The 24,145-nt window shown below is 38.1% G+C and overlaps 1 protein-coding gene across 1 annotated transcript in view; it reads right to left on the bottom strand.

Moving 5' to 3' along the window:
- Positions 1-24,145, bottom strand: part of NMU (neuromedin U) — a 31,315-nt gene that overhangs the window by 5,334 nt on the left and 1,836 nt on the right. The window contains exons 2-6 of the mRNA XM_007450262.1: positions 17,018-17,076; positions 6,829-6,876; positions 1,686-1,745; positions 300-329; positions 161-211 (exon numbers count right to left, since the gene is read on the bottom strand). Of these exons, the coding sequence (XP_007450324.1) occupies positions 161-211; positions 300-329; positions 1,686-1,745; positions 6,829-6,876; positions 17,018-17,076 (248 nt within the window). The remainder of the gene's footprint in view (positions 1-160; positions 212-299; positions 330-1,685; positions 1,746-6,828; positions 6,877-17,017; positions 17,077-24,145) is intronic.

The following is a 24,145-nucleotide window of genomic DNA, read 5'->3' as shown; positions in this document are numbered from 1 at the left end:
AAAATAAATGTATAAAAAATATTGAATTCCATTTGTTCACCCACATGTAAACTTTTAAAGAAGAAAACATGAATTTTGATCTACTCTATAAGATAAACTGCAAAAACAGGTTTAAAAAAAATACTAGTGATTACTAATAAGAAGTAATTCTACAACTTACCACAGCATTTGAATTGGCCAACTTTTGTGTCTTCGAATAATGAAATAAGAACTGTTAAAAAAATAGTGAGCTTTACTATAGATAATTAGTGGTTTCCTTGATTATTTTTTAATGTACATATTTATGGAAATCACCTTACCCTTTTGGTATTATCTTTTTCATCTGTTTCCTATTGAAAAGAGAGATATAGAAATGTCATTATATTATTTTAGAAAATCATAATATGTATAATATAAATGTATAGTTTAAAATTTATAATTTATTACAAGATTATATAATTTTTAAAATATATGACACATATGTTATACATAAAACATAAGACTGTAATTGGTTAAGCATATATTACCCTAAAAATAAATGGGCAATTAATCAAAAGCTTTATAAATAAAAGTATGTTTATAAATAAAAGTATGAACAAAGATCTTTACTACAGTATTGTTCATAAGAGTGAAAAACTAGAAACATCCTAAATGTTCAGTAGTGGTGGAATAGGAAATACTGATATGATCACATGATAGAAAATTCAGGGAAAAAGACTAGAAGGAATCACATCAAAATATTTGTGGTTGTTATCATGAAAGAACAAGATTATCAGTTATTTTTGCTTTCTTCCATAAACTTTTTTATAGGCCTCTCTCCCTACAAAAATCTGTCTTTAAGAACAAGACATATCATTCCTTTTTTGTTGTTCTTTTTTTTCTCATTTGCTTTTAAAGTAAATAGAAACTCATGGATAAACAACATTGCCATTTATTTTCTCTTAATTAGGAAAAAAATCAATTAAATGTTTTGGAAAATGTCAGTATTAAAAATATTGGGAAAAAATACAATTGTAAACACTTATGTGAAAGTCATGAAAGTCAGACCAAACCGGTGATCATAGGTTAAACTGCTAATGAAAAATACATTCTAAACCTAAGGCTCTTATCCTTAATAAGGTAATTTTAAAATTAGTTTACCTATAAGATACAGAACATAACTGAGGTATGGTACCTCATGCCACTTTTCAAGTTCCCATTGCCTCACTTTGGGACAAAAAGTTCTCACACAAGAATCAAATAATAATTTTAATAAAAACCGAGACATCACAGTAAGAATACAATTTTCAAACCGACATTGACGATATAGTTTGCTTTTTTTGCATTCTTAATGTCCTCTCTGACAAAGTAACTGTCCTAACCTCTGGGCTTAGAAAAATGCATCTGTTCTCCAATTGTAGTATGATTCAAGAAGAGAGAAAAAGCCAAAATGACCTCAAATTTCCCTCATCAGAACTAGAACACATCTTATACTTGAAGGGGACATACCATTTTCCAATCAGATGATTGCGAACTCCATTAATATAACCCTAAATTCTCAGGCGTCAAAGAAACTGAAGTATTTGTTTCTTATCCAAAGTCAATTTATGCTCTTCTAGCTCCTCTTGGCATGCTTCCTAAATTGGGTATATTTTCTTCCAGGAGGAATTCCAAGATACCACTGAGCAATTTTTTGGCCTACAAATTAAACACCATTTGAACCTTACCTGGGTCTTTGGTAGAGTCCCCATAATTATGAAGCAAAGCTCCTCCAATGCGTTGGATGCCTAATGGAAGTGAGAAGATATATAGGCCATGCTTCTGTGTTATCATCATTTGCATAGAAGAGATAACCATAAAATGTTAGGATCACAAGGACATTCCAACCGTTAGGAGAATCACTGACTGAAACTGCCCGCCCTGGCCAGGCACCACAGTAACCACTTGCATGAGTTATCTTACAACAGGAGGTCCTGGTAAGAATGCGGAACTAACAAGCTAGTATCAACCGGAAGAATTCAGGAGAGGTCAAAATGAGAGAAGAGACTCCAGTCCATATGTTACTGAGTCCAAGCTCGCTCTGCTTGCCGCACAACAGGCCAATAAATCGGAGATGAGGTGTTGAGGCAAGGAATACGACTTTATTTGGAAAGCTGGCAGACCAAGAAGATGGCAGACTAATGTCTCAAAATAACCATCTGATCGGGGTTTGGATGCCAGTTTCTTTTATAGCACAGAGACGGGAAGCAGATGAGGAAGTAAAGTAAAAAGGCCATACGTTTTGCAATATCCCCTGGAATGGCCAGCCTCGGGGAGGGGATGTGTTAATTTCTTCTTTCTTGCAGCCATCCACAGGTGGACAGGGTCTGGATGTTTCCCTTAACAAAGGCACTTTGGTTTAACATTCAGGTAGAGGGGTAGGGCTCCCCGAGGCAGGCCATTATGTAGAGACAGTATTCTTTTATTGAACAAAAGCAATGGGAAGCAAAGGTTAAAGTAAAACAAACAGATCCAACATGTAGTCAGATTTGGCGCTTCCCTGTTACACATATGTCCTACCAACCTCCCAGTATCCTTCTCGCTGGAATCCATCTTTGCTGAGTCATGCGCGCGCCACCAGGAAGGACCCTGAGTCGGAGTGATTGGCCAGAGATAACCCGGAAACTAGCTCCATTACCATAAAACCCGAGACTGCAAGCCATGTGGCAGAACAGTTCTCCTGGTTCCCCTACCCTGCTGCTCTCCGCCCGGGCTCCCCTTCCCAATAAAGTCTCTTGCTTTGTCAGCACATGTGTTTCCTCGGACAATTCATTTACGAGTGTTAGACAAAAGCCCACTCTCGGGCCCTGGAAGGGGTCCCCCTTCCTGAAACACAACTACACCAAATAGAATCCTTGTGGCCCACTGACACTCTGTTGGAATCCCTTGATTTCTCTCATGACAAAAACTTGGCTCCTAAAAGTAAAACCTTCCTTCCAAAGAGGAAAAAAAAAAAAGTTACATATTGTCTATATGCACTGATTAAGGCTTCCACTGTGGGTCCAGATACAAAGTTCTCAGTATTGGGGGCTTCCTTGGTGGCGCAGTGGTTGAGAGTCCGCCTGCCGATGCAGGAGACGCGGTTTCGTGCCCCGGTCCTGGAAGATCCCACATGCCGCGGAGCAGCTGGGCCCGTGAGCCTGCGCGTCCGGAGCCTGCGCTCCTCAACAGGAGAGGCCACAACAGTGAGAGGGACGCGTACCGCAAAAAAAAACAAAAAAAACACAAAAAAAACCTCAGTATTTGCTAAAATTCTATGAAATTCTGTGACAGAGAGTAACTAAGGCAGTGCCAGAAAAAGGATTATTCTTCCCAACTTGCAGCTAAGTCTGAATCTACATGCCAAAGTGGTGAGACTTGCTGAATAGTACTCATTACTGGCTAATTTGAAAATCCTTCAATTGCTCGCAAACAATGGGAGTTTGGAAGAAAAGAACCGTGTATGGTGCACCTAATGAGTTCCCACCCTTCCAGGCTGCTGATTGCATACCCCAGTGTCAGGTTTTTCAAAGCACCTGAGCACAGAAGCAGGGCAGGGCTCTTGTGGTTTGCAGCCAGCTGGGTGTGGTGAGAAGGAGCCCAACTGGACAAGCAGGGGCGAAACCCACCTTGCACAGAATTCAGCATGGTCGCACCAGGAGTAACTGATTACTTAATAAATACATATGGGAAATAATGAGGAGCTGAAACAGTGTGGGAATGGGGTAGGGCTGTGGAGTCGAGCGGCCTGCAACTCCAGAGCAGTGCAAATTCCATTTCTCCTCTTTATTAGCTGTGTGACCTTGGGCGGGTTACCTAACCTCTCTAAACTTCAGTTCCTGCAGCTGTAAATCGGGGATGACAACATCAATGCAGAATTCTTGGAAGGATTACACGTAGGTAAAGCTCTTAGCACAGTGCCACATACAGAGCAATTAGTTAACAATAGGAGCGCTGAAAAATGTGTGACCTGTAAAGCTTGATTTAACAACTGCAGTTACTGCTAATTCAGAAGATGTGTCATAAAGGATCGCTCACCCTCTGAACAACAGCACATGTTTAACAGGATTGGCTATAGTTTAGGGATACAGTTGGAGTCATGAAACAGCTTCTCTGAGCATCCCACCTAGCATGTCAAAGGCCTGCTTTGTTCTCTTCTGTTTGCCTGCCCAATGCAAATTGTTGGGATATTTATTAATAGTATTAAAATGGCTCATATTTAAGTAGTATTTCAATAAATTATCAAACATTTTCATATACATAATCCACACTTTGTCTTTAAAACACAGCTTGACATATACAGGATGGGAATTGTTATTCTCACATATAAAGCAAGTGAGATTCTAAGAGACTGTCACTTGCCCAATACTACACACGGCTAGGTCGTCTGATCTATAGGTATCCCTGTGTTGCACTGGTATTGACTATTAAGCCTACGGTTGGGAGTTGGATGAGAGAAAAAGTAGAGCGTGAACACTGATACATCTTTTCTCACTTTTTCCCTTCAGGATTGGGTATGCAGCTCACCCCAGAAAAATCTAGAAATAAATCCCTGAAACTTCCTCTTATGGCCCATCTAGAAATGCTGAAAAAATACAAAATAATTTTTAAAAAAATCTAGTGATACCATGTGTCTCTTAACTCAAAGAAGAATAAATTTAGTTATATGAGTGTCTCCTTAGAAAACAGCTTCTAAGCCAGCTGAGGCTTGGCAACAAGACTGAAGTTTGACAGAAAAAGTTTCGAAACAAATTGCATTTTCTCCAGCAACTTTTTACATGAAGCCATTATTCACTGAGCTACAACTATTCTTTAAGGATTTTTCTCATATGAGATTTTTAATTTTTTATTTTTTATTTGTGGACCTTTTAAAGAGCCTTTATTTTCTATTTGGTAAAAATGTTTTGAAGAACTATTCAGATAATCACATACATAATATAATAATAGTTAACAGGAAATTAACAATTTTAAAAAAATGGTATCAGTTAGTGTAAAAGGTTTCATAGTAAATTTACAAAGCTCTCCTCAAAAGGTACAGCCTCCAAATCCAATAAAAGCTTAGTTTACGTCGATGGTGTTTAGACGAGTGCTTTAAAATTCATCCTTTTAATTTTGAAGACATAAAAGTGATTCTGAGGGTGTTCCTGAATTTCCAATGTAATGCAAAAGCTTGTGTGTGATTAATATCCACCACATGTTATATATCTGTCAATGCTCCTCAAGCAATTTGATATATCATTCATAAATGTTGTCTATTATGATTCTGGTCTTGCTTTAGCACTTAATGCCTCTAACTTGCTGCAAGTGATCCTCTGCAGGCTGAGGAACCAGTCGAGGCAGGAGAAAGGCTGTTTCTCCACACTGGCCAGGATGACATTCTCGAAGGACTACATGAAGGACAGGCATCGCGCCATGGCCAGACCATGTAGGGGTTCGCCCCAGGCACACAGCTGACTGTGTTGAGAAGGTTGAGCCAAGCGCCTCTGCTGAGCCCTCTCCTCTGTTCAGGAGACTTAGTGATGCTGATTAAGAAAGTTAAGACACCAAGCTTAACTCTGCTACACCTGCACTCAGAGACAGAGCTGCAGACAGAGGGAGCAGTGTCTAGTAGAGACGTGTAAGAAGGACACACTTACTTCCCACTGCTCATGTTTCTGAGACTGCTGGGACCTGGGACCCTTTGCTGCAGTGCTGCAAGGCTTGAACCTGGACAGACCTCTCCTTGGCCAACAAAATACAAAGAAACCATGTGGGACTAAAAATAACTGTGTGTATGCACAGTTGGGGCAAATTATGAACAAAAAGATACAAACAGACCAAAAAACCTTACTGCCACTTCTGAAGAGCTGGGGGACAAAAACAGTGTTTGGGGAGCAAAAGCAGGGTACAGAGCATGCTCCCTGCACTCAACACCACCAGAGGAGTGGGCCAAACACTTAAGCCAGCCCTCCAGCCTGACCGCTGGACACACCCCTACCCTCACCCCATATAAGGAACTAGCTCGCCCCCCTCGGAGAGTGAGCAAGGGCACCTGTTACTCGATCTAGCTTCCCCCTGCTGTAGCAGGGGCCCCAGTAAAGCTTTGCCTGAATTTCTTGTCTGGCCTCTAGTCAATTTCTATTGATTAGGGAAGGCCAAGCACACTGGTCTGTATCATTTCCAGGTACAGAAGCTAGACCACTCCTCTCTCCCCAGTCCTCTTAACTCTTCCCTGTGGGAAGAGGAGTGAGTTACCTGACAGATGATTGAGAGGAGGAAATCGGGCACACTCTGTTGAGCCCTTTCCTCTTAGACAGCCAGCTCTCTGGCCAGTTGTTCTTGCCTGATTGCTGCCGCGTGGCAGAAAACCCGATTCTGGCAGGAGGTTTGAGTCACAGTCTAACCTCAGTTTAATTCTGGGGGTAGTTTTAGCAGACACACTTAGCAGCAGATCTAAAGCCACATTCACAAATTGACTTTTCAGTTACAATGATATTTTGATCTCCTAAGCCTGACTCTGTAAGTTCATCTCTCCATGGGTTGCAAACTATTGAGGGCCAGGATATTAGTCCCCCAAGAGAGCAATGGATTCATTATTTTTAATCTAACACAGAATTTGATTTTGAAATTAGCATTTTAATTTCAAAAATATGGGTATAGTATATGCAAATCTATTTTTCTTAGAGATAAAAGCCCTAGCACTTTACACCATAAACTCAGAGCACTCATTATTACCTGCAGATGACGTAATAATTTCTAATACGTTGACATTTTAGTAAGTCCATAAAATAATGATGTGTCCAAAGGGAGAGATGGAGTATTTCAGCATGACAAATGCTTACATCACTATGAAACACCTCCATTTGGAATTACCTGAGGCAGAGGATCCATGGACAGGAAAGACGAACAAGCATCATCTATCTGTAGAAAACAAAAATGCCAGTTACATCTTGGAAACAGAGAGAAGATGGCAAAAAATGGAAAGCAGATTTTACGAAGTCAAGTTACCTATGCAACATTAATTAAAGTTCCATGACTGTTCAGGACTCTGGATTTGGGAGGCAGGAGCCTTTTACACTATCTAAGAAAGTCCTGGAATTGGGATTTCCCCAAGATTCACCCCCAGGCACAGGGATATACATCCCCATTAACAGTCAGTAGGGATCATCAGAGCATAAAGATGCTTCAAACATTGAAGGGAAAAACTTATGGTATTTATTTGGCCTGAGAAACGTGAGTAGTGACTAAAGAATGGCCTCAAAATTAAGGAGCACCCTGCTATGTGGTTCTTTAAATCTAGTCATATCTACATATAAATCTAATCACACCATCTAAATTAACATGCTAATAGCATGTGTGCTAAATGACAAAGAGTGTAAGTAAAAAGTCTTACACAACATGGGCCATCTTCCAGTTCTCTACCAAGAAGCCAGCATGAGAAAATAGTTCTATTTTACAGTGAAGGTTTACTGAACTATGCTTGCCAACTAGCTGTCCTCGGCTTTTTTTTTTGGCCAACTAATTTTATTTTTATTTTATATTGGGATATAGTTGATTAACATTATGTTAGTTTCAGGTGTACAGCAAAGTGGTTCAGTTATATATATACATATATCCATTCTTTTTCAGGTTCTTTTACCATATAGGTGATTACAGAAGACTGAGTTCCCTGTGCTGTATAATAGCTTCTTGTTGATTATCTATTTTATATATAGAAGTGTGTATATGTTAATCCCACACTCCTAATTTATCTTGAGGGCTCCTTTCTGTGGAGTTTTTTTTTTTTAATTAATTAATTTTATTTATTTATTTTTGGCTGCCTAGGGTCTTTGTTGCTGTGTGCTGGCTTTCTCTAGTTGCGGCGAGCAGGGTCTACTCTTCCTTGCGATGTGTGGGCTTCTCACTGCGGTGGCTTCTCTTGTGGAGCACGGGCTCTACGTGTATGGGTTTCAGTAGTTGTGGCTTGTGGGCTCTAGAATGCAGGCTCCGTAGTTGTGGCGCACGGGCTTAGTTGCTCCGCGGCATGTGGGATCTTTCCGGACCAGGGATTGAACCCGTGGCCCCTACATTGGCAGGCGGATTCTGAGCCACCAGGGAAGTCCCTCTGTGGAGTTTTGATGAGATGTTTAGGAGGCCTTGCCAAAGACCTTGTTTCCACTGTTCTGCACACACATTTGTGAAGCACTTTCTGCTCAATGTTATTACAAAGCTCTGCTGGGGGTACACCAGATCTTGGTAATGGTCTCGTGAAGGTTGAAAAAAGGATCCATTTCTTCAATTTTTGTTGCACATTTAGGGAAAAAGCCTTCAGAGAGAAAACTTGGACCCTCTAATGCTTTGATGTCCTCATAAGTAAACCTCACAGTGGGAACTCCAAGATGGTTGATGAAGTAATTGGCATCATCTTGCAACTGTACAGAACTGGTATTTGTTTCCGGGCACTGATCTCTTCTGGAACAGTTGACTCTTAATATCAAGACCCGAATAAAAGCTGTGATGATGGCAGTGCTGCTGGCCCATTCTAGTCCATTATAACTGTATGTGGTATGTTGATGGCTGCCAACTATGATATAACGGTCTGGAGATGTCGAGCCTTTGTTTGTTTTTGTTTTTGTTTTTGCGGTACGCGGCCCTCTCACTGTTGTGGCCTCTCCCGTTGTGGAACACAGGCTCCGGACGCACAGGCCCAGTGGCCGTGGCTCATGGGCCCCAGCCGCTCTGTGGCACGTGGGATCTTCCCGGACCGGGGCACGAACCCGTGTCCTTTGCATCGGCAGGCGGACTCTCAACCACTGTGCCACCAGGGAAGCCCCGAGCCTTTTAAATATCCAACAACATTAGTAACTGTTTCAAATTTTGTGACTGTCTAAATCTGCATGCTGACATTCTTTCCTCATTATTTGGAAGTTCTAGAGGGCTACAGGCACTGTGTGTGATTCTATCTTTCAGCAAAGAGATGAGTTTTGCAACAAGAGATGCTGAGATGGGGTGCATTAGTAGAGAGGTGAGGTTTGATCGGTTTTGTCTAAAGCTTCCATCTGCTAGTGTTGGAGGGTCTCCTGCAGAGGCGGGGGGCGGCTGTGGCTCACCGTGGGGACAAGGACACTGGCAGCAGAAGTTTTGGGAAGTACTCCTTGGAGCGAGCCCTCCCAGAGTCCACAATTAGCCCCACCAAAGAGCCAGGTAGGCTCCCGTGCTCTGTCCTCAGCTTTTATCCTTAAAAGAAACCTTGAAGGACCTTAAACTGTAGTATGAGATTTATACTAATCATTAAAAAACTGTGCTGAGAAGTTAAGCACTAAGCTAGGTATCTAGAGTTATCTATGGCATTTATTTCCTTGGTGGCCTTTTAAAACAGGACTGGAAAAAATGGTACTGATTCTTGTCTGTCTGGGATGATTTAGGTTGAGTTCTATTTATGGCATAACATCTCAGGGGCCCCCTTCTAGTTTCAGAATTGTTTGTTGAATTTAATTTAATTGCCATTCTCACACTAAACTGAAGGGGGATAATCATACCCTTTAGTCATAATTTCTCAAGCTCCTCTGGTTTCCAAGTTGAACATGAACTAATATATATAATTCTGTAATTTAGAGAATAACAAAGGTATACGGTATGATAGAAAAGCATACGTTTATGTCTCCTTTTTATGTTCACAGAATTTATCCTCTCTATATATCACAAATACTGAGAGAATTGTTTTATTCTATTTGTCTCTTGTGTCCATCCACCTGCTCCCTCTACCATGCCATATAAACCCAGAATCATGGATACAAACACACACAGACAGTGGTAAACTTCTTGAGGGCAGGGGCTACCTAATGTGCCCAAATAAGTGTTCAATAAATATTCTTTAATTAAATTGCATTGAGTTTGTGGGGAAAAAAATAAAAAGAGAAGTCAATTGAGAAGGGAAAGCGAAAAAGATATCCTTTTAAGCTTCAAATTGTGACTAATGCTTTATGTATCACCCCCAAATGCGATTTAATTTGCTCTAGTAGGGTAGGAGGAAGTGGTCCCTCTCGAAATTGTTGTGATGCTTAGGTATCTGAAGACTTTACATGCTCAAGGGGAAAGCTGTCCACCCCCAGCCCAGGCTGCTCATTTGTATGAGGTGGCCGTGTCCAAGGACAGCGGACCCTTGAGCTTCAGGGCTCACTAATCAGTGCATCAATATGGCTTGAATAAAAACATCAGAATAAGAAAAAACACCAATTAATCAAATTAGGAGATAACTGCAAAGCTTTTCAGTCTTTGTTCTCCTTTCTTTAAAAGGCATGGCTGCACTGCCCACCCACTCTCCCTTTGGGTAAGCATTTGTTCACTTCACTCAGCTTATGGCCCTAATGGTTTTAAGTGCCACTAATGCTTTTGAGAACTCTGTGGAGTCCATGGATGAACCCGTTTGAAAATGGTTAGGTCTCTATATACGGTTTGAAAAGTATGTGTTTCTAGCATTTGAATAGCTATGTAATATTTAAAACCTCCAGCAGAAAGCTTAACTATATGTTCTTAGCATCTTCTTTAAATATCTTTTTCTATAAAAGAATGTACAGTGCTTGTACAGCTCCATTTGAGTTTTTTCCCCAGCATTATCATGTAAAAGTTTTTTTCAAAGATTTTCCTCAGAAATATAATTTCAAGCCAAACTGAATGTTTCTGTACTCTACATTAATATCTGTTTTTAAATTATTCTTCATCTTGCTTATATTTTTCTAGCATGTATTATGATATACCAAGGCAGAGGCCCTTAAAATAGTCTTACAAATTTCTGTGCTATTTAAGACTCTTTGGTACTTGGCCCTTATCACCTGTCTTATCTTTGCCCTTATGTATTTTGTTAGGGGGTGGCTTAGGTATAAAGGGTATTCTCCTCAGTTCATAGCTTTCTATCATCACTGGACTCACTTTCTTTATCCTTTTATATTTCCATTTCATACTCCTATACCATCCTCCCATAAGCAGTTCTTGTAATGTATTTGATGTGTATCCTCTGTTTATGTCCTTATGAAATCTGTACTGCTGTTTGCTGTGCACATATGGTATTTTCTTACTTTTTTTTTTTTTTTTTTTTTTTGTGGTACGTGGGCCTCTCACTGTTGTGGCCTCTCCCGTTGTGGAGCACAGGCTCCGGACGCACAGGCTCAACAGCCATGGCTCACGGGCCCAGCCGCTCCGCGGCACATGGTATCTTCACGGACCGGGGCACAAACCCACGTCCGCTGCATCGGCAGGTGGACTCTCAACCACTGCACCACCAGGGAAGCCCTTACTTTTCTTAACTTAACACTATACTTTAAGATCTCTCCCTGCTCCTGGATACCTCTAGTGTGTTGCTCCTAACTGCCATAGAGTATTTATAACGTGCATGCACCACATGTTGCCTACCTACTCCCCAGTGATGCGAGGCAGGTTCCCTCCACTCCTCCCATTACCTCCTTGTATCTGTCCTCCACATATGGTTCTGTAGGAGAATATATTTGGGCTACACACTCAGGAGAGGGCATGCTAGACCACAGGGATATCTAGGCGGCTTTCCAGATGGCTACACCAGTTGACACTCTCATCAGCAATGCATGGGGATTCCTACACCCTACATCCTTGCTAACGTTTGCCATCCTCTAGATTTCAATTTTTTGCCAGTCTAACGGATAGAAAGTGACTTTTTCATGTCATTGTTACTAATGGATTTGAGCATCTCTTTAGATGCTCGTTGGTCTTTGGGTTTCCTCTTTGTAAATTGTTCTACTCTTTGACTATTTTTACTTTGGATTCCTGTCTTTATCCAATTAGCTAGAATTTCTTAGATATTCTAGAAACTAATTCCTTATCAGTTTTAGGCATTGTCAATATCTTCTTTCAAAGGCTCTTACATTTTTTCAATGGAGTCCTTTGTTGAAAGAAATCTTTACTTTTAATGTTAATTCAAGTCACGAAGTTTTTGGCCTTATAATTTATGGTGGAAGTTTTTTACGGAAAAACTTATTAAAATTTTTGGAAAGAAGACTTTCCCTGCTCCTAGCTCACAAAGATGTTTTTCTAATAGAAAAGATATTTCCTATTAACTCTATAATTTTACCCTGTATGTTTAGACCTTTAATCCACCTGGAGCCCACCTTTGTATGGGGTGTTAATTTTATGTTTCTCCATACAGTGAGCCAGTTTCTCAGCCCTCATTTGCTGAACAATCTGTCCTTTTGCCTCTGAATTTTAGTGTTACTTCTTTTTTTTTTTTTTTTTTTTTGACCTTTTAGGGCCCGTTGATTGATTATCAGTCAATCCTGAAAGGATGTTCTTTCACTGAAGCTTGATTTAGCACACAGAGTTCTACCTTATCCTTCAGGATTCTAAGCAGATGAGTTAGGTGGAATCTGGGCGGCCTCAAGTTTTCTGAGTTTGCATGATAGAGATAAGAATACTCTTTACCCCCCAATGGACACCAATTTTTTTTTTTTTTAAATTTATTTATTTATTTATTTTTGGCTGTGTTGGGTCTTCGTTTCTGTGCGAGGGCTTTCTCTAGTTGTGGCAAGTGGGGGCCACTCTTCATCGCGGTGCGCGGGACTCTCACTGTCGCGGCCTCTCTTGTTGCAGAGCACAGGCTCCAGACGCGCAGGCTCAGTAGTTGTGGCTCACGGGCCCAGTTGCTCCGCGGCATGTGGGATCTTCCCAGACCAGGGCTCGAACCCGTGTCCCCTGCATTGGCAGGCAGATTCTCAACCACTGCGCCACCAGGGAAGCCCCAGTGTTACTTCTACTATAAGTTAAGTTTATATGCACATGCATTTGTCTCAGGTTGTCTTAGGTTGGGTTCCCCCAGAAACAGACCTTGAGATAAGGATGTGGATATTAGTAGATCATTTGGGAGATAACCCAAAAAGCACTGGTAGAAGAGTGGAGAAGTGAAACAGGGAAGGGAAGGAATCCAGTCAAGGGTATGTTATCAAGCAGGTTACCACCATTGCAACTGGGATCAATCTGCCTGGGGTACTCTGAGACACAATGCAGAATACATCTCAGAGTTATCCCACCTGAGGGGAGAGGCAGCTAAGGTATTCATCCACCAACTCTTTTGGGTCACCAACTGATGGCTATTCCTGTGGTGGGGGCATTTGGTCCCAGGCACTTCTGGTCTGTCCTGAGCATAGGCCAAACAGGCAGAGTCACAGGTGCTTGCAATTAGAAACAGTAAGTTTGGAGTGTGCTAGAATGGTGAATGACAAAGGGATATGACAGGGCACTGACAGTGTCTGCTAAACCCTCCAAGCTCTAGTCTCAGTTCCACTGGTTCATTCATCTATTCTTACGCCCTCACCATACCTTTTTTATTAGTACAGTTTCTTAGTATATCTTGAAATCTGGTAGGGCAAGTTCTGGCTCTTAGCTCTTTATATTTAAAATTTCCTTAGCCATTTGTACACCTTTATTTTTCCACATCAATTTTAGGTTAAATTTATAAACTTTCCAAAAAAAAAGTTAAGTGGAATTCTGATTGGGTTGCATTGATTTTATGGGGTTTACATTGACTCATTTAGGTAGAACTGATATTTTTATTACATTAAATTAATTGTTCCCTCCAAAAGCAAAGAACGTCTCTCCATATATTCACATTATCTTCTAATTCCTTTATTAAAATTTAATTTTTTCTCCAAAGCTACTGTGTATTTTTGGTTAATTCCTAGATAGTTATAGTTTTGTTTTTTTGTTTGTTTGTTTGTTTGTTTGTTTGCGTTATGCGGGCCTCTCACTGTTGTGGCCTCTCCCATTGCGGAGCACAGGCTCTGGACACACAGGCTCAGCGGCCATGGCTCACGGGCTCAGCCGCTCCGCGGCATGTGGGATCTTCCCGGACCGGGGCACGAACCCGCGTCCCCTGCATCGGCTGGCGGGCTCTCAACCACTGCGCCACCAGGGAAGCCCGATACATATAGTTTTTGTTGCCATTGTGAACGATGTAATATTTTCATGTTACTTTTTCCTAGTGAAAAGAAAGGTTATTGATTCTTGTATATTGGTATTATGTCCAAAACTCTTCTGAATTCTCATCTTAGCTCTAATAGTTTAAGAGTGAGCAATTTATTAATGTAATTCATCATGATTATAGATTAAAGGAGAAAAGGCATATTGCTTACCTCAATATTGGTGCAGATAAAATATTTGATTAAGTTCACATTTTATTTAGGATTAACAAAACTCTTAGGAAGACAGGAGAAGAATAGAAGTTCCTTAACTAGGTAAAGGTTATATAACAAAATTCTAGAGCAAATTTATACCCTACGGAGAAGCTTTAGTTACATTTATTGTGTAACATAGTACTGGAGGCCTTTGGCCAATGATTAGAAGGAAAGAAGAAATTGTTTCTTCAGTGCTTATTGTATTACTATAGCACCTTTTTGGCATCAGATATTTTTCTAGGGATTTATTCATTTCATCTAAGTTTTCAAAATTATTACCATATAACTGTCCATAATACTTTGGCGGGGGTAACAGCTTATTGAAACATAATTCAGATTCTGTACAATTCGCCCATTTAGAGTGTACAATTCACTAATTTTTTCTTAAGCTATTATCCCGTTTATCTAGGAAAAAATAACAGCTTGATATAATAGCCTTCTAGAGAATATATATGTACACACAGAAATTAGGCTTGTGGGTCAGGATAAATGTCAGAATTTAACTCTGATGGTAGCAAGAATTAGCTTAGCTCAGATGAAGGCTATAACTCAACTAGTTAGAGCAGAGAATGCCTTAAGGTAGTAGAACAGCTGCCACTTCCCAGTGCCCTTCTTTCCTCTCCCTGAGATATGCCCTAAATCTGTGGGTTTATGGGACTAATGCAGGATGGGAGTCCCACCAGATTAGAGGGGCACTGAGTCTCCTCCATCTGTTTTTTTCTTTATCAGTTTAGAGGGTGATGTCATTGATAGGTAAAGCAGTAAATCTATACTCTAATTACCTTGTTACTGGACCTAAAGTTCATGTTTTGAATACAGACCTTCAAACTGAACCACAGAATATAGGAACTCTCTGGTTCAGAGCTACAAATAACAACGGGTCTTTCCATAGGGCCTTTGCAGCCACAGACTTTTAAAATTACAAGTCATGACCCACCACTGTCCATCCCTTAGTTGATAACTTTTGTCTAGACCAGTATGATGACTCCAGACCAACATGACACAATTCACTAGTTTTTAGTGTTATTTACTGAGTTGTGCAAACTTTGTCAGTCAATTGTCCATAATACTTAGTTAAAACATTAAAAAAAATTTTTTTTCTGTTTTTATTTTTCATTAATTTTTATTGGAGTATGGTTGCTTTACAATGTTGTGTCAGCCTCCACTGCACAACAAAATGAATCAGCCATACACACACCGATATCCTCTCTCTTTTGGACTTCCCTCCCATTTAGGTTACCACAGTGCATTAGGTAGAGTTCCCTGTGCTATTACAGTATGTTCCCATCAGATGCTTATTTTATACATAGTATCAATAATGTATATGTGTCAATCCCAGCCTCCCAATTCCTCCCACACCACCACTTTCCCCCTTGGTATGGACGGGTAAAGAAGATGTGGTACATGTATACAATGGAATACTACTCAGCCATAAAAAGGAATGAAATTGGGTCATTTGTAGAGACACAGCTGGACCTATAAAGTGTCATACAGGGTGAAGGAAGTCAGAAGAAGAAAAGCAAATATCATATAAAACATTTTTTAAATCTCTCTTTTTCTTGGTGATCTACCCTTTCTCAGTGTATGTCTTTTTTTATCTTTATCTTCTCCTCTGCCTTTTTAAATCAGTACTGCCAGTGCTTATTAACATTTTGAAAGAATAAACATATGATTTTGTTAATATCGTGATTTTTTTCTCTCCTCTCTCTTTTTAATATTTATTTCTGCCCGTATTTTTATTATTTACTTCATTCCTGTTTCTTTGGATTTTCTCTGTTGTTCTTTTCTCCCACATTTTTCAGTTGAATGCTATGCATATTTGTTTTTAAATTTTCTTTTTTCTTGATAAATATATATGAAGTTAAAATTTCTTTCTAGCTACTGTTTTAGTTGTAGCATACAAATTTTGACTCATAATATTTTTATGTCATTCTTCTTCAGTCTAGGGCTATTTACCAAAATTCCACTTATTTTCCTAACAAATGGGATATTTAAGTTATACTTTTGTTAATAGTTTCTAACTTTATTGCATTATGATTGGAAAACATTTAAAATGGATCCTAACTGATGAAAACTTTCTTTGTCTTCTAAGACATGGTCTGTTTTTTTAAAATGCCCCAATTATTCTCAAAAAGAATGTTCATACTGTTTAGTACAGGTTTTTAAAAATATTTCTAATAGTTCAAATTCAAATTTATTAATTGTACTGTTGGGTCTTTGACATATCTACTTGTGTGCTATTTGCTTTAACTATCAGTTTTGAGAGAGGAATATTAAAATCTCCAACTACAAATGTTCATTTATCTATTTTTCCCTGAATTTCTATCAACTGTTAAATAAATTTTGAGATGGTTCTGTTAATATATATTAATGATGGCTGTATCTTTTTGCTCTGTTGTTCTTTTATCAGCATATGAGATCCTGCTTTGTCTGTTAAAATGGTTTGTGTATTTGAATTCTATTTTATCAGATATTAAGACTGCTACTCCAATTTTCTTGCAGTTTATATTTGCTTGGTATGTCATTTTCCATTCTTAGCCATTTTTTGTTTTCTGCTTTAAGTGTGACTCTTATAGAGATCATATTGCTAAATCTGTTTTTTAAATCCAGCCTGAGAATCTCTTTTAAGGGGTGTATTTTAGCACATTCATATTTATTATAATTACTCTATTATTAGGATATATTTCTGCCACCTTAATTTACCACTTACTGTACTTTTGGTTATTTTTTCACCTTTCCTTCTTTCACTTGATAAAGAGAATAATTCTGAATTCAGAATGTCAGTAAAATCACAGTTGTCCCAAAGCTCAATTACATTATTTCACTTCACCATGATAATTTTAAAAAGGGTAAAGTTTCCACTAGTTCGTGTAAGGATAATTCTTTACCTCATTCCACAACTGTAATTCTTGTTCCAGCTGTAATCCTTGAGGCAATATTGGAGCACCTAAAAATAAAGTTTCGGATGATAAAGTTTTGATTTACTTTTGGATGATATTTCTCATTTTTCACTCTACATCACTACCCTCCTATTTCAACTAGATAATTCAACATCTGACTTAGTATAAAGAGACATAATTATTAAATAAACCTTAAAACATTACAAAGACATTACTCTCAAGAGTGAATTTCTTATGTCTACACAAAAACTTGTACATGAATGCACATAGCAGCATTATTCATAACAAGCTCAAAGCACAAACAATCCAGATGTCCATCACCTGGTAAACAGATAAACAAAATGTAGTACATCCACACAATGGAAAATTGTTGGCAATAAAAAGGAATGAACTACTGATATATGCTTCAACAGAGATGAATCTCAAACATATCATGCTAAATCAAATAGGCCAGATGCAAAAGATCAAATACTGTATGAATCCATTCATATGGAATGTCCAGAGAAGGCAAACCTATAGTGATAGAAAGACTAGTGGTTGCTTGGGGCTGATGGTAGGAATGCTGACTGACTGCAAATGGACATAACAGATCTTTGGGGGGCGATTGAAAATTGTATTGTTGTGATAGCTGCACAACATTTTTTTTTTTTTTTTGGTGGAGATGAAACAATACTCTATTTGTTAAGGAGGAGTAAAAGTACAAAAAGGCTTATACGACAGGACATAAAAAAGTGAGAAATCCATTGTACTTAATTCAGAACGCTTGAAGAATCATCTATGCTACTATGTATGAATAATGCAGGGGCAGAAATTTATTACAGACACATATATTTTCGTTTGGATTTAGTGCTGTACCTTGTTTGACTTAAATCTTGTAAAGAATGATATTCATCTAACTGAAATAACATTTTTCAAGTAAGACAATGCCTTCCAGGGTATTGCTAGTGTGATCCTGAAATAGAATTTGGATGATGAAGTATCAGATAAAATTTATGTAAATGGTATGATGTTGTAGCACGTTAACTATGAGGAGTGAGGATCTTTTTCTTCTTCTGCTTTTTTCTTCCCGGTTTTACGAAGATGTAATTGACATACAGCACTGAATAAGTTTAAGGTATACAGCATAATGATTTGACTTACGATACTGTGAAATTATTATCACAATAAATTTAGTTAATATCCATCACTTCATATAGATACCAAAAAAAAATGTTTTTTTCCCTTCTGATGAGAACTCTCAGAATATACTGTCTTAACTTTCAAATATACCACAGAGCAGTGTTCACTACAGTCATCATGTTGTATGTTACATCCCTAGTACTTATTCATCTTATAACTGGAAGTTTGTACCTTTTGACCACCTTCATCCAAACTTATCTTACCATAAATCACAAATTAATTTAAATTAAAAGACAAATGAAAACTCCCGAAATGTATGAAACATATTTAATAAAATGTGATGGTAAATATCCTTATAATATAGAACTCTTTCAAATCAATACAGAAAAGAAAACATTAATAGGCAAATGACGGCCCAACTCCTTAAGTCTAATTAAAAATCATTGAGTTGCAACATAATACAGGATATATATGACAAACCCACAGCCAACATCATTCTCAATGGTGAAAAACTAAAACCATTTCCACTAGGACCAGGAATAAGACAAGGTTGCCCACTCTCACCACTGTTATTCAACATAGGTTTGGAAGTTTTAGCCACAGCAAACAGAGAAGAAAAAGAAATAAAAGGAATTCAAATCAGAAAAGAAGAAGTAAAGCTGTCACTGTTTGCAGATGACATGATACTACACATAGAGAATCCTAAAGATGCTACCAGAAAACTACTAGAGCTAATCAATGAATTTGGTAAAGTAGCAGGATACAAAATTAATGCACAGAAATCTCTTGCATTCCTATACACTAATGATGAAAAATCTGAAAGAGAAATTAAGGAAACACTCCCATTTACCACTGCAACAAAAAGAATAAAATACCTAGGAATAAACCTAGCTAAGGAGACAAAAGACCTGTATGCAGAAAACTATAAGACACTGATGAAAGAAATTAAAGATGATACAAATAGATGGAGAGATATACCATGTTCTTGGATTGGAAGAATCAACATTGTGAAAATGACTCTACTACCCAAAGCAACCTACAGATTCAATGCAATCTCTATGAAACTACAACTGGCATTTTTCACAGAACTAGAACAAAAAATTTCACAATTTGTATGCAAACACAAAAGACCCCGAATAGCTAAAGCAATCTTGAGAAACAAAAACGGAGCGGGAGGAATCAGGCTCCCTGACTTCAGACTATACTACAAAGCTACAGTAATCAAGACAGTATGATACTGGCACAAAAACAGAAATATAGATTAATGGAATAGGCTAGAAAGCCCAGAGATAAACCCATGCACATATGGTCACCTTATCTGTGATAAAGGAGACAAGAATATACAATGGAGAAAAGACAGTCTCTTCAATAAGTGGTGCTGGGAAACCTGACAGCTACATGTAAAAGAATGAAATCAGAACACTCCCTAACACTATACACAGAAATAAACTCAAAATGGATTAAAGACCTAAATGTAAGGCCAGACACTATCAAACTCTTAGAGGAAAACATAGGCAGAACACTCTTTGACATAAATCACAGCAAGATCTTTTTTAATCTACCTCCTAGAGTAATGGAAATAAAAACAAAAATAAACAAATGGCACTTATTGAAACTTAAAAGCTTTTGCACAGCAAAGGAAACCATAAACAAGACGAAAAGACAACCCTCAGAATGGGAGAAAATATTTGCAAAGGAATCAAAGGGCAAAAGATTAATCTCCAAAATATATAAACAGCTCATGCAGCTCAATGTTAAAAAAACAAACAACCCAATCCAAAAATGGGCAGAAGACCTAAATAGACATTTCTCCAAAGAAGACATACAGATGGCCAAGAAGCACATGAAAAGCTGCTCAACATCCCTAATTATTAGAGAAATGCAAATCAAAACTACAATGAGGTATCATCTCACACCAGTCAGAACGGGCTTCATCAGAAAATCTACAAACAACAAATGCTGGAGCGGGTGTGGAGAAAAGGGAACCCTCTTGCACTGTTGGTGAGGATGTAAATTGATCCAGCCACTATGGAGAACAGTATGGAGGTTCCTTAAAAAACTAAAAATGGAATTATCATATGACCCAGCAATCCCACTCCTGGGCATATACCCAGAGAAAACCATAATTCCAAAACACACATGCACCCCAATGTTCATTGCAGCACTATTTACAATAGCCAGGTCCTGGAAGCAACCTAAATGCCCATCAACAGACGAATGGATAAAGAAGATGTGGTACATATATATAGTGGGATATTAGCCATAGAAAGGAATGAAAATGGGTCATTTGTAGAGACGTGGATGGACCTAGAGACTGTCATACAGAGTGAAGTAAGTCAGAAAGAGAAAAACAAATATCGTATATTAACGCATATATGTGGAACCTAGAAAATGGTACAGATGAACTTGTTTTCAAGGCAGAAATGGAGACACAGATGTAGAGAACAAACGTATGGACACCAAGGGGGGAAAGCAGTGGGGGGTATGGTGGTGGTGGTGGGATGAATTGGGCGATTGGGATTGACATGTATACACTGATGTGTATAAAATTGATAACTAATAAGAACCTGCTGTATAAAAAAAAGAAAACCTATTTATTAGGTTTATAGACATGTGTGCAATTAAAAAAAAATAAAACACTACTGTTACCTTGAAAAAAAAATTGACCAACTCAGTGAAACCTTGTGAATACAATGTTAAAAAGTATAACTATGAATCATAAAATTTAGTATGAAAAGATAAGAATGGAAAATTATATTGAAGCTATGTGGAATTATGTTTATAGACAACAGGAAGAGAAAATGAAAATGTAAATATTGCTTGATAGGATAATGAGATTAGAGGTGGTCTTTAAAATTTTTCATTGTTATGCTAATACAATACCTTTATAAAACCTAAAAATCGTCAAACAACACATTTTTTAAAAATTGTGGTAAAATACACAAAACAGAAAATTTATCATTTTAACCATTTTAAAGTGGACAGTTAGTTCAGTGATATTAAGTCAACAAATTTTTAAAACTTTCAGATGGCACCTGAATAAAAGATGTGCTGTCCATTGGTGATTTTAATGTATCTGGTATAGAACTAAAGTCACCACAAAACTTTTTCTGGGAAACTGGCAGATCATAAACATAAAAAATTTATTTTGCTTTATATTAAAGCTTATTGTTTTACTGCTTCAAAATTCAAATTTACTCACAAGAAAGAGTCAGTTTCGTATTAGATTTGGTTTCACAAATGCTGCTCCTGCTATTCATTCTTATCACCAGAAAAAAAAAGACTATTTGTGACTAACCATAATATGTTCCAGAAAATAAAAAGTTAAGGTCTCTTAGAAACAATACAAACATTATCAGTAGAAGTAAATTATAGCAAATTTATATATTCAGGAGAATGTGAAACTTATACCACTGATTGTTAAAGGGTTTTAAAAGCTTTTTATCACATTTGGTAACAAAATTATAGGCCTAGTTGTAAAAGCCAGGGTTAACTACCATTGGGAAAATTAACTATACATTACAGTAAACATTTAGAAAATGTTTTTCTAAAATGTTCAATCTAGGTCAATAAAATTGTAGAAGTAAAAAAAATAATAATAATAAAATAAAATAAAATAAAATGTATCATGTCCTTTAACCTTCATACCAACCTTTTAAGTTAGCTATTCTACTTATTCCCATTTTAAGATGAGGAAATTGAAGGAAGGAAAGATTAAGTAATTTGTCTCAGGTCACCAAAATATATACATAGCAGAAGCAGATTTCAAACCAGACTCCAAATCCTGACACATTTTTTTTTTTTCTAATTCTACCACTTTTCAGATGTCTTGCCTTGAGTGCACAAAAATTTGTGCTAGTATTTAATCTATGTTCTAATAATAGTAATAGTATTTCACTACATTTTCTGTACCCAGCATTAGAAGTAACTTACAGGGGTCATGTAGTCCATAGTAGAGAGTTGATTTGTTTGAATCCCCTTTCATGGGACAGCTATTCAAGGTGGACAAATGAACTTACACACGTCTCAATTAAATATTTCCCACCCTAGCACAAATGTATATCCCAAAGTCACTGTTGTCTGGTGGATATTACTCTGAGCTGATTCTGTTTTCAGGAGGGGATAAAGCTGTGCTTCTCAAATTTTCATGCAAAACACCTGGTGATCTTACTTAAATGAGCTTCTCTGATTCAGTCATGCTGGGACAGGGCCAAGAGTCTGCATTTCTAGCAAGCTTCCCGGTGATACCGATGCTGCTGGTCCATGAATAACTGTGAATAGCCAGGGGGAGTGAGCACCGCATTGTAGAAAGAAACAGAGGATGCCTCTTATTTGACAGAACTAGGGAGCTCAAATAGACATTTTAGGTGTAACCTTTTTAACAAGTCTGAATATTTCCAAAAGGGGTATATGAATGTTGTCATGAAAAAAATCTAAAATCCATAGGCCCAGCTTGGATGCATTACTCATCTGTTTTTACTAAGAGTGCACAGCTTTGAAAAATAGGAAGGTAAAAGAAAGAGGAATGGAGGCAGAGAGCAGTATTTGACTGACGAGAACCAGAGTCAAGTATGATGCAGGGAAATGCACAAGGAATTCCACGTGTTGGATTCAGTCTTCACCTGCCTGTACTTCTGATTTCTCCACTCAAGATACCATGGTTAATCTCTGTTTGACAGGCCATTCCTGTTTAAAGAATAAAGTTTCCTATTATTTCTTCTCCTGACCAACCCGCATCCTCCAGTAAAATTGGAAGCTCCTCCTCCGCACTGCCTTACCAAGAACATGGAGAGTTTGCCTCCTTCCATGTCCCCAAGCTTGCATGGGCCACACCAAAATTGCCATTATGTCTAACCTAGTCCCAAGCACTTATATAATCGAAAAGGGGTACTTTGGGGCTCTTACACAAAACACAGTCTCAGGGTAAAAAGGTTAGAGAAGCCAAAATTTCAAAATGTTTATCTATAATTTATAGAAAACCATTAACATCCTATGACCGAATCCAAACATAAGGGAAAATTTTTCCCCCTTTGTGTATTTGTTAACTAAAGTTGATGTGATTTGCCTCTCAAGATACCCCAGATGTGGGCTTTATACTAATCAAATAGCCATACTAGATACTTTCGCAAGTACTGTCAGGGACGGTGCCACTGTCATCTACAGCCTAAAAACTGCACTGTTTTTGATCAATCAGTTTCAAGTTAAGTGAAATCTTTAGTCTTACACTGTACAATCTAACTAATGTAAATAATATGGATAGACAACTGGTGATCTGTAAATATACCATGTGTAAGAGAAAGAAAAACAGACTTGATTATTCTAAAAGTGGTATCACTTTTCTTTTCTCATTCCTAGTACTTAACTAGTGTAGTGTTTGGAAGTCAGAAACTGTTACTGCTGACTGAATTTTAAGAATTATTCCATGAATAAGGGCCTGAGTAGGAAAAGACACTTCTTAATTTAGTCTTGGGCACTTGATCACTTATTGTCAGAGGCCACATCAAGCGACACTTTGTTGCAGATATACAAATGTGCCCCTCTTTCAGGAAATGTCCTTCTTTATTTTAATGTTCTCTGAATAGTAAACCATTTCCAGCCACCGATTCTGTGGTGGTCCTTTATCTTCCCATTGCTATTTTATGCTCTGCTAACTCATTTTTGCAAAGGACGTTGCACTTATCGACATGATTTTTTTTTCCTCTGGCATTGTGGCATTTGCTTTGTTGTTTTTCAATACATCCACTTGCGTGTTGCGTAATGATTAATCTTGGTAGATTATCTCCCGGTTTTGCTTATGTATGTCATGCTTCCCCTCCAGTGCTATCTTTAGGGTCTCAGGACTAGGGCAGATCACCAGGGCAGATCAGACTAGGAAAAATTCACCCTCTTCCCCCTCCATCACATTTTTAGAGAGATAAAATTAATTTTTTGGTATCAAGAGCAGATCTGAAGGGGAAAGAAGACAGAAAAGGGTAGTCTATGGGGTCTCTGTGTAGG

This window comes from Lipotes vexillifer, unplaced genomic scaffold (assembly GCF_000442215.2).
Source record: "Lipotes vexillifer unplaced genomic scaffold, Lipotes_vexillifer_v1.1 scaffold1288, whole genome shotgun sequence".
Lineage (NCBI taxonomy): Eukaryota > Metazoa > Chordata > Mammalia > Artiodactyla > Lipotidae > Lipotes > Lipotes vexillifer.
Note: the sequence above shows the minus strand (reverse complement) of the source record. Positions and strands in the feature narration are given on the sequence as shown.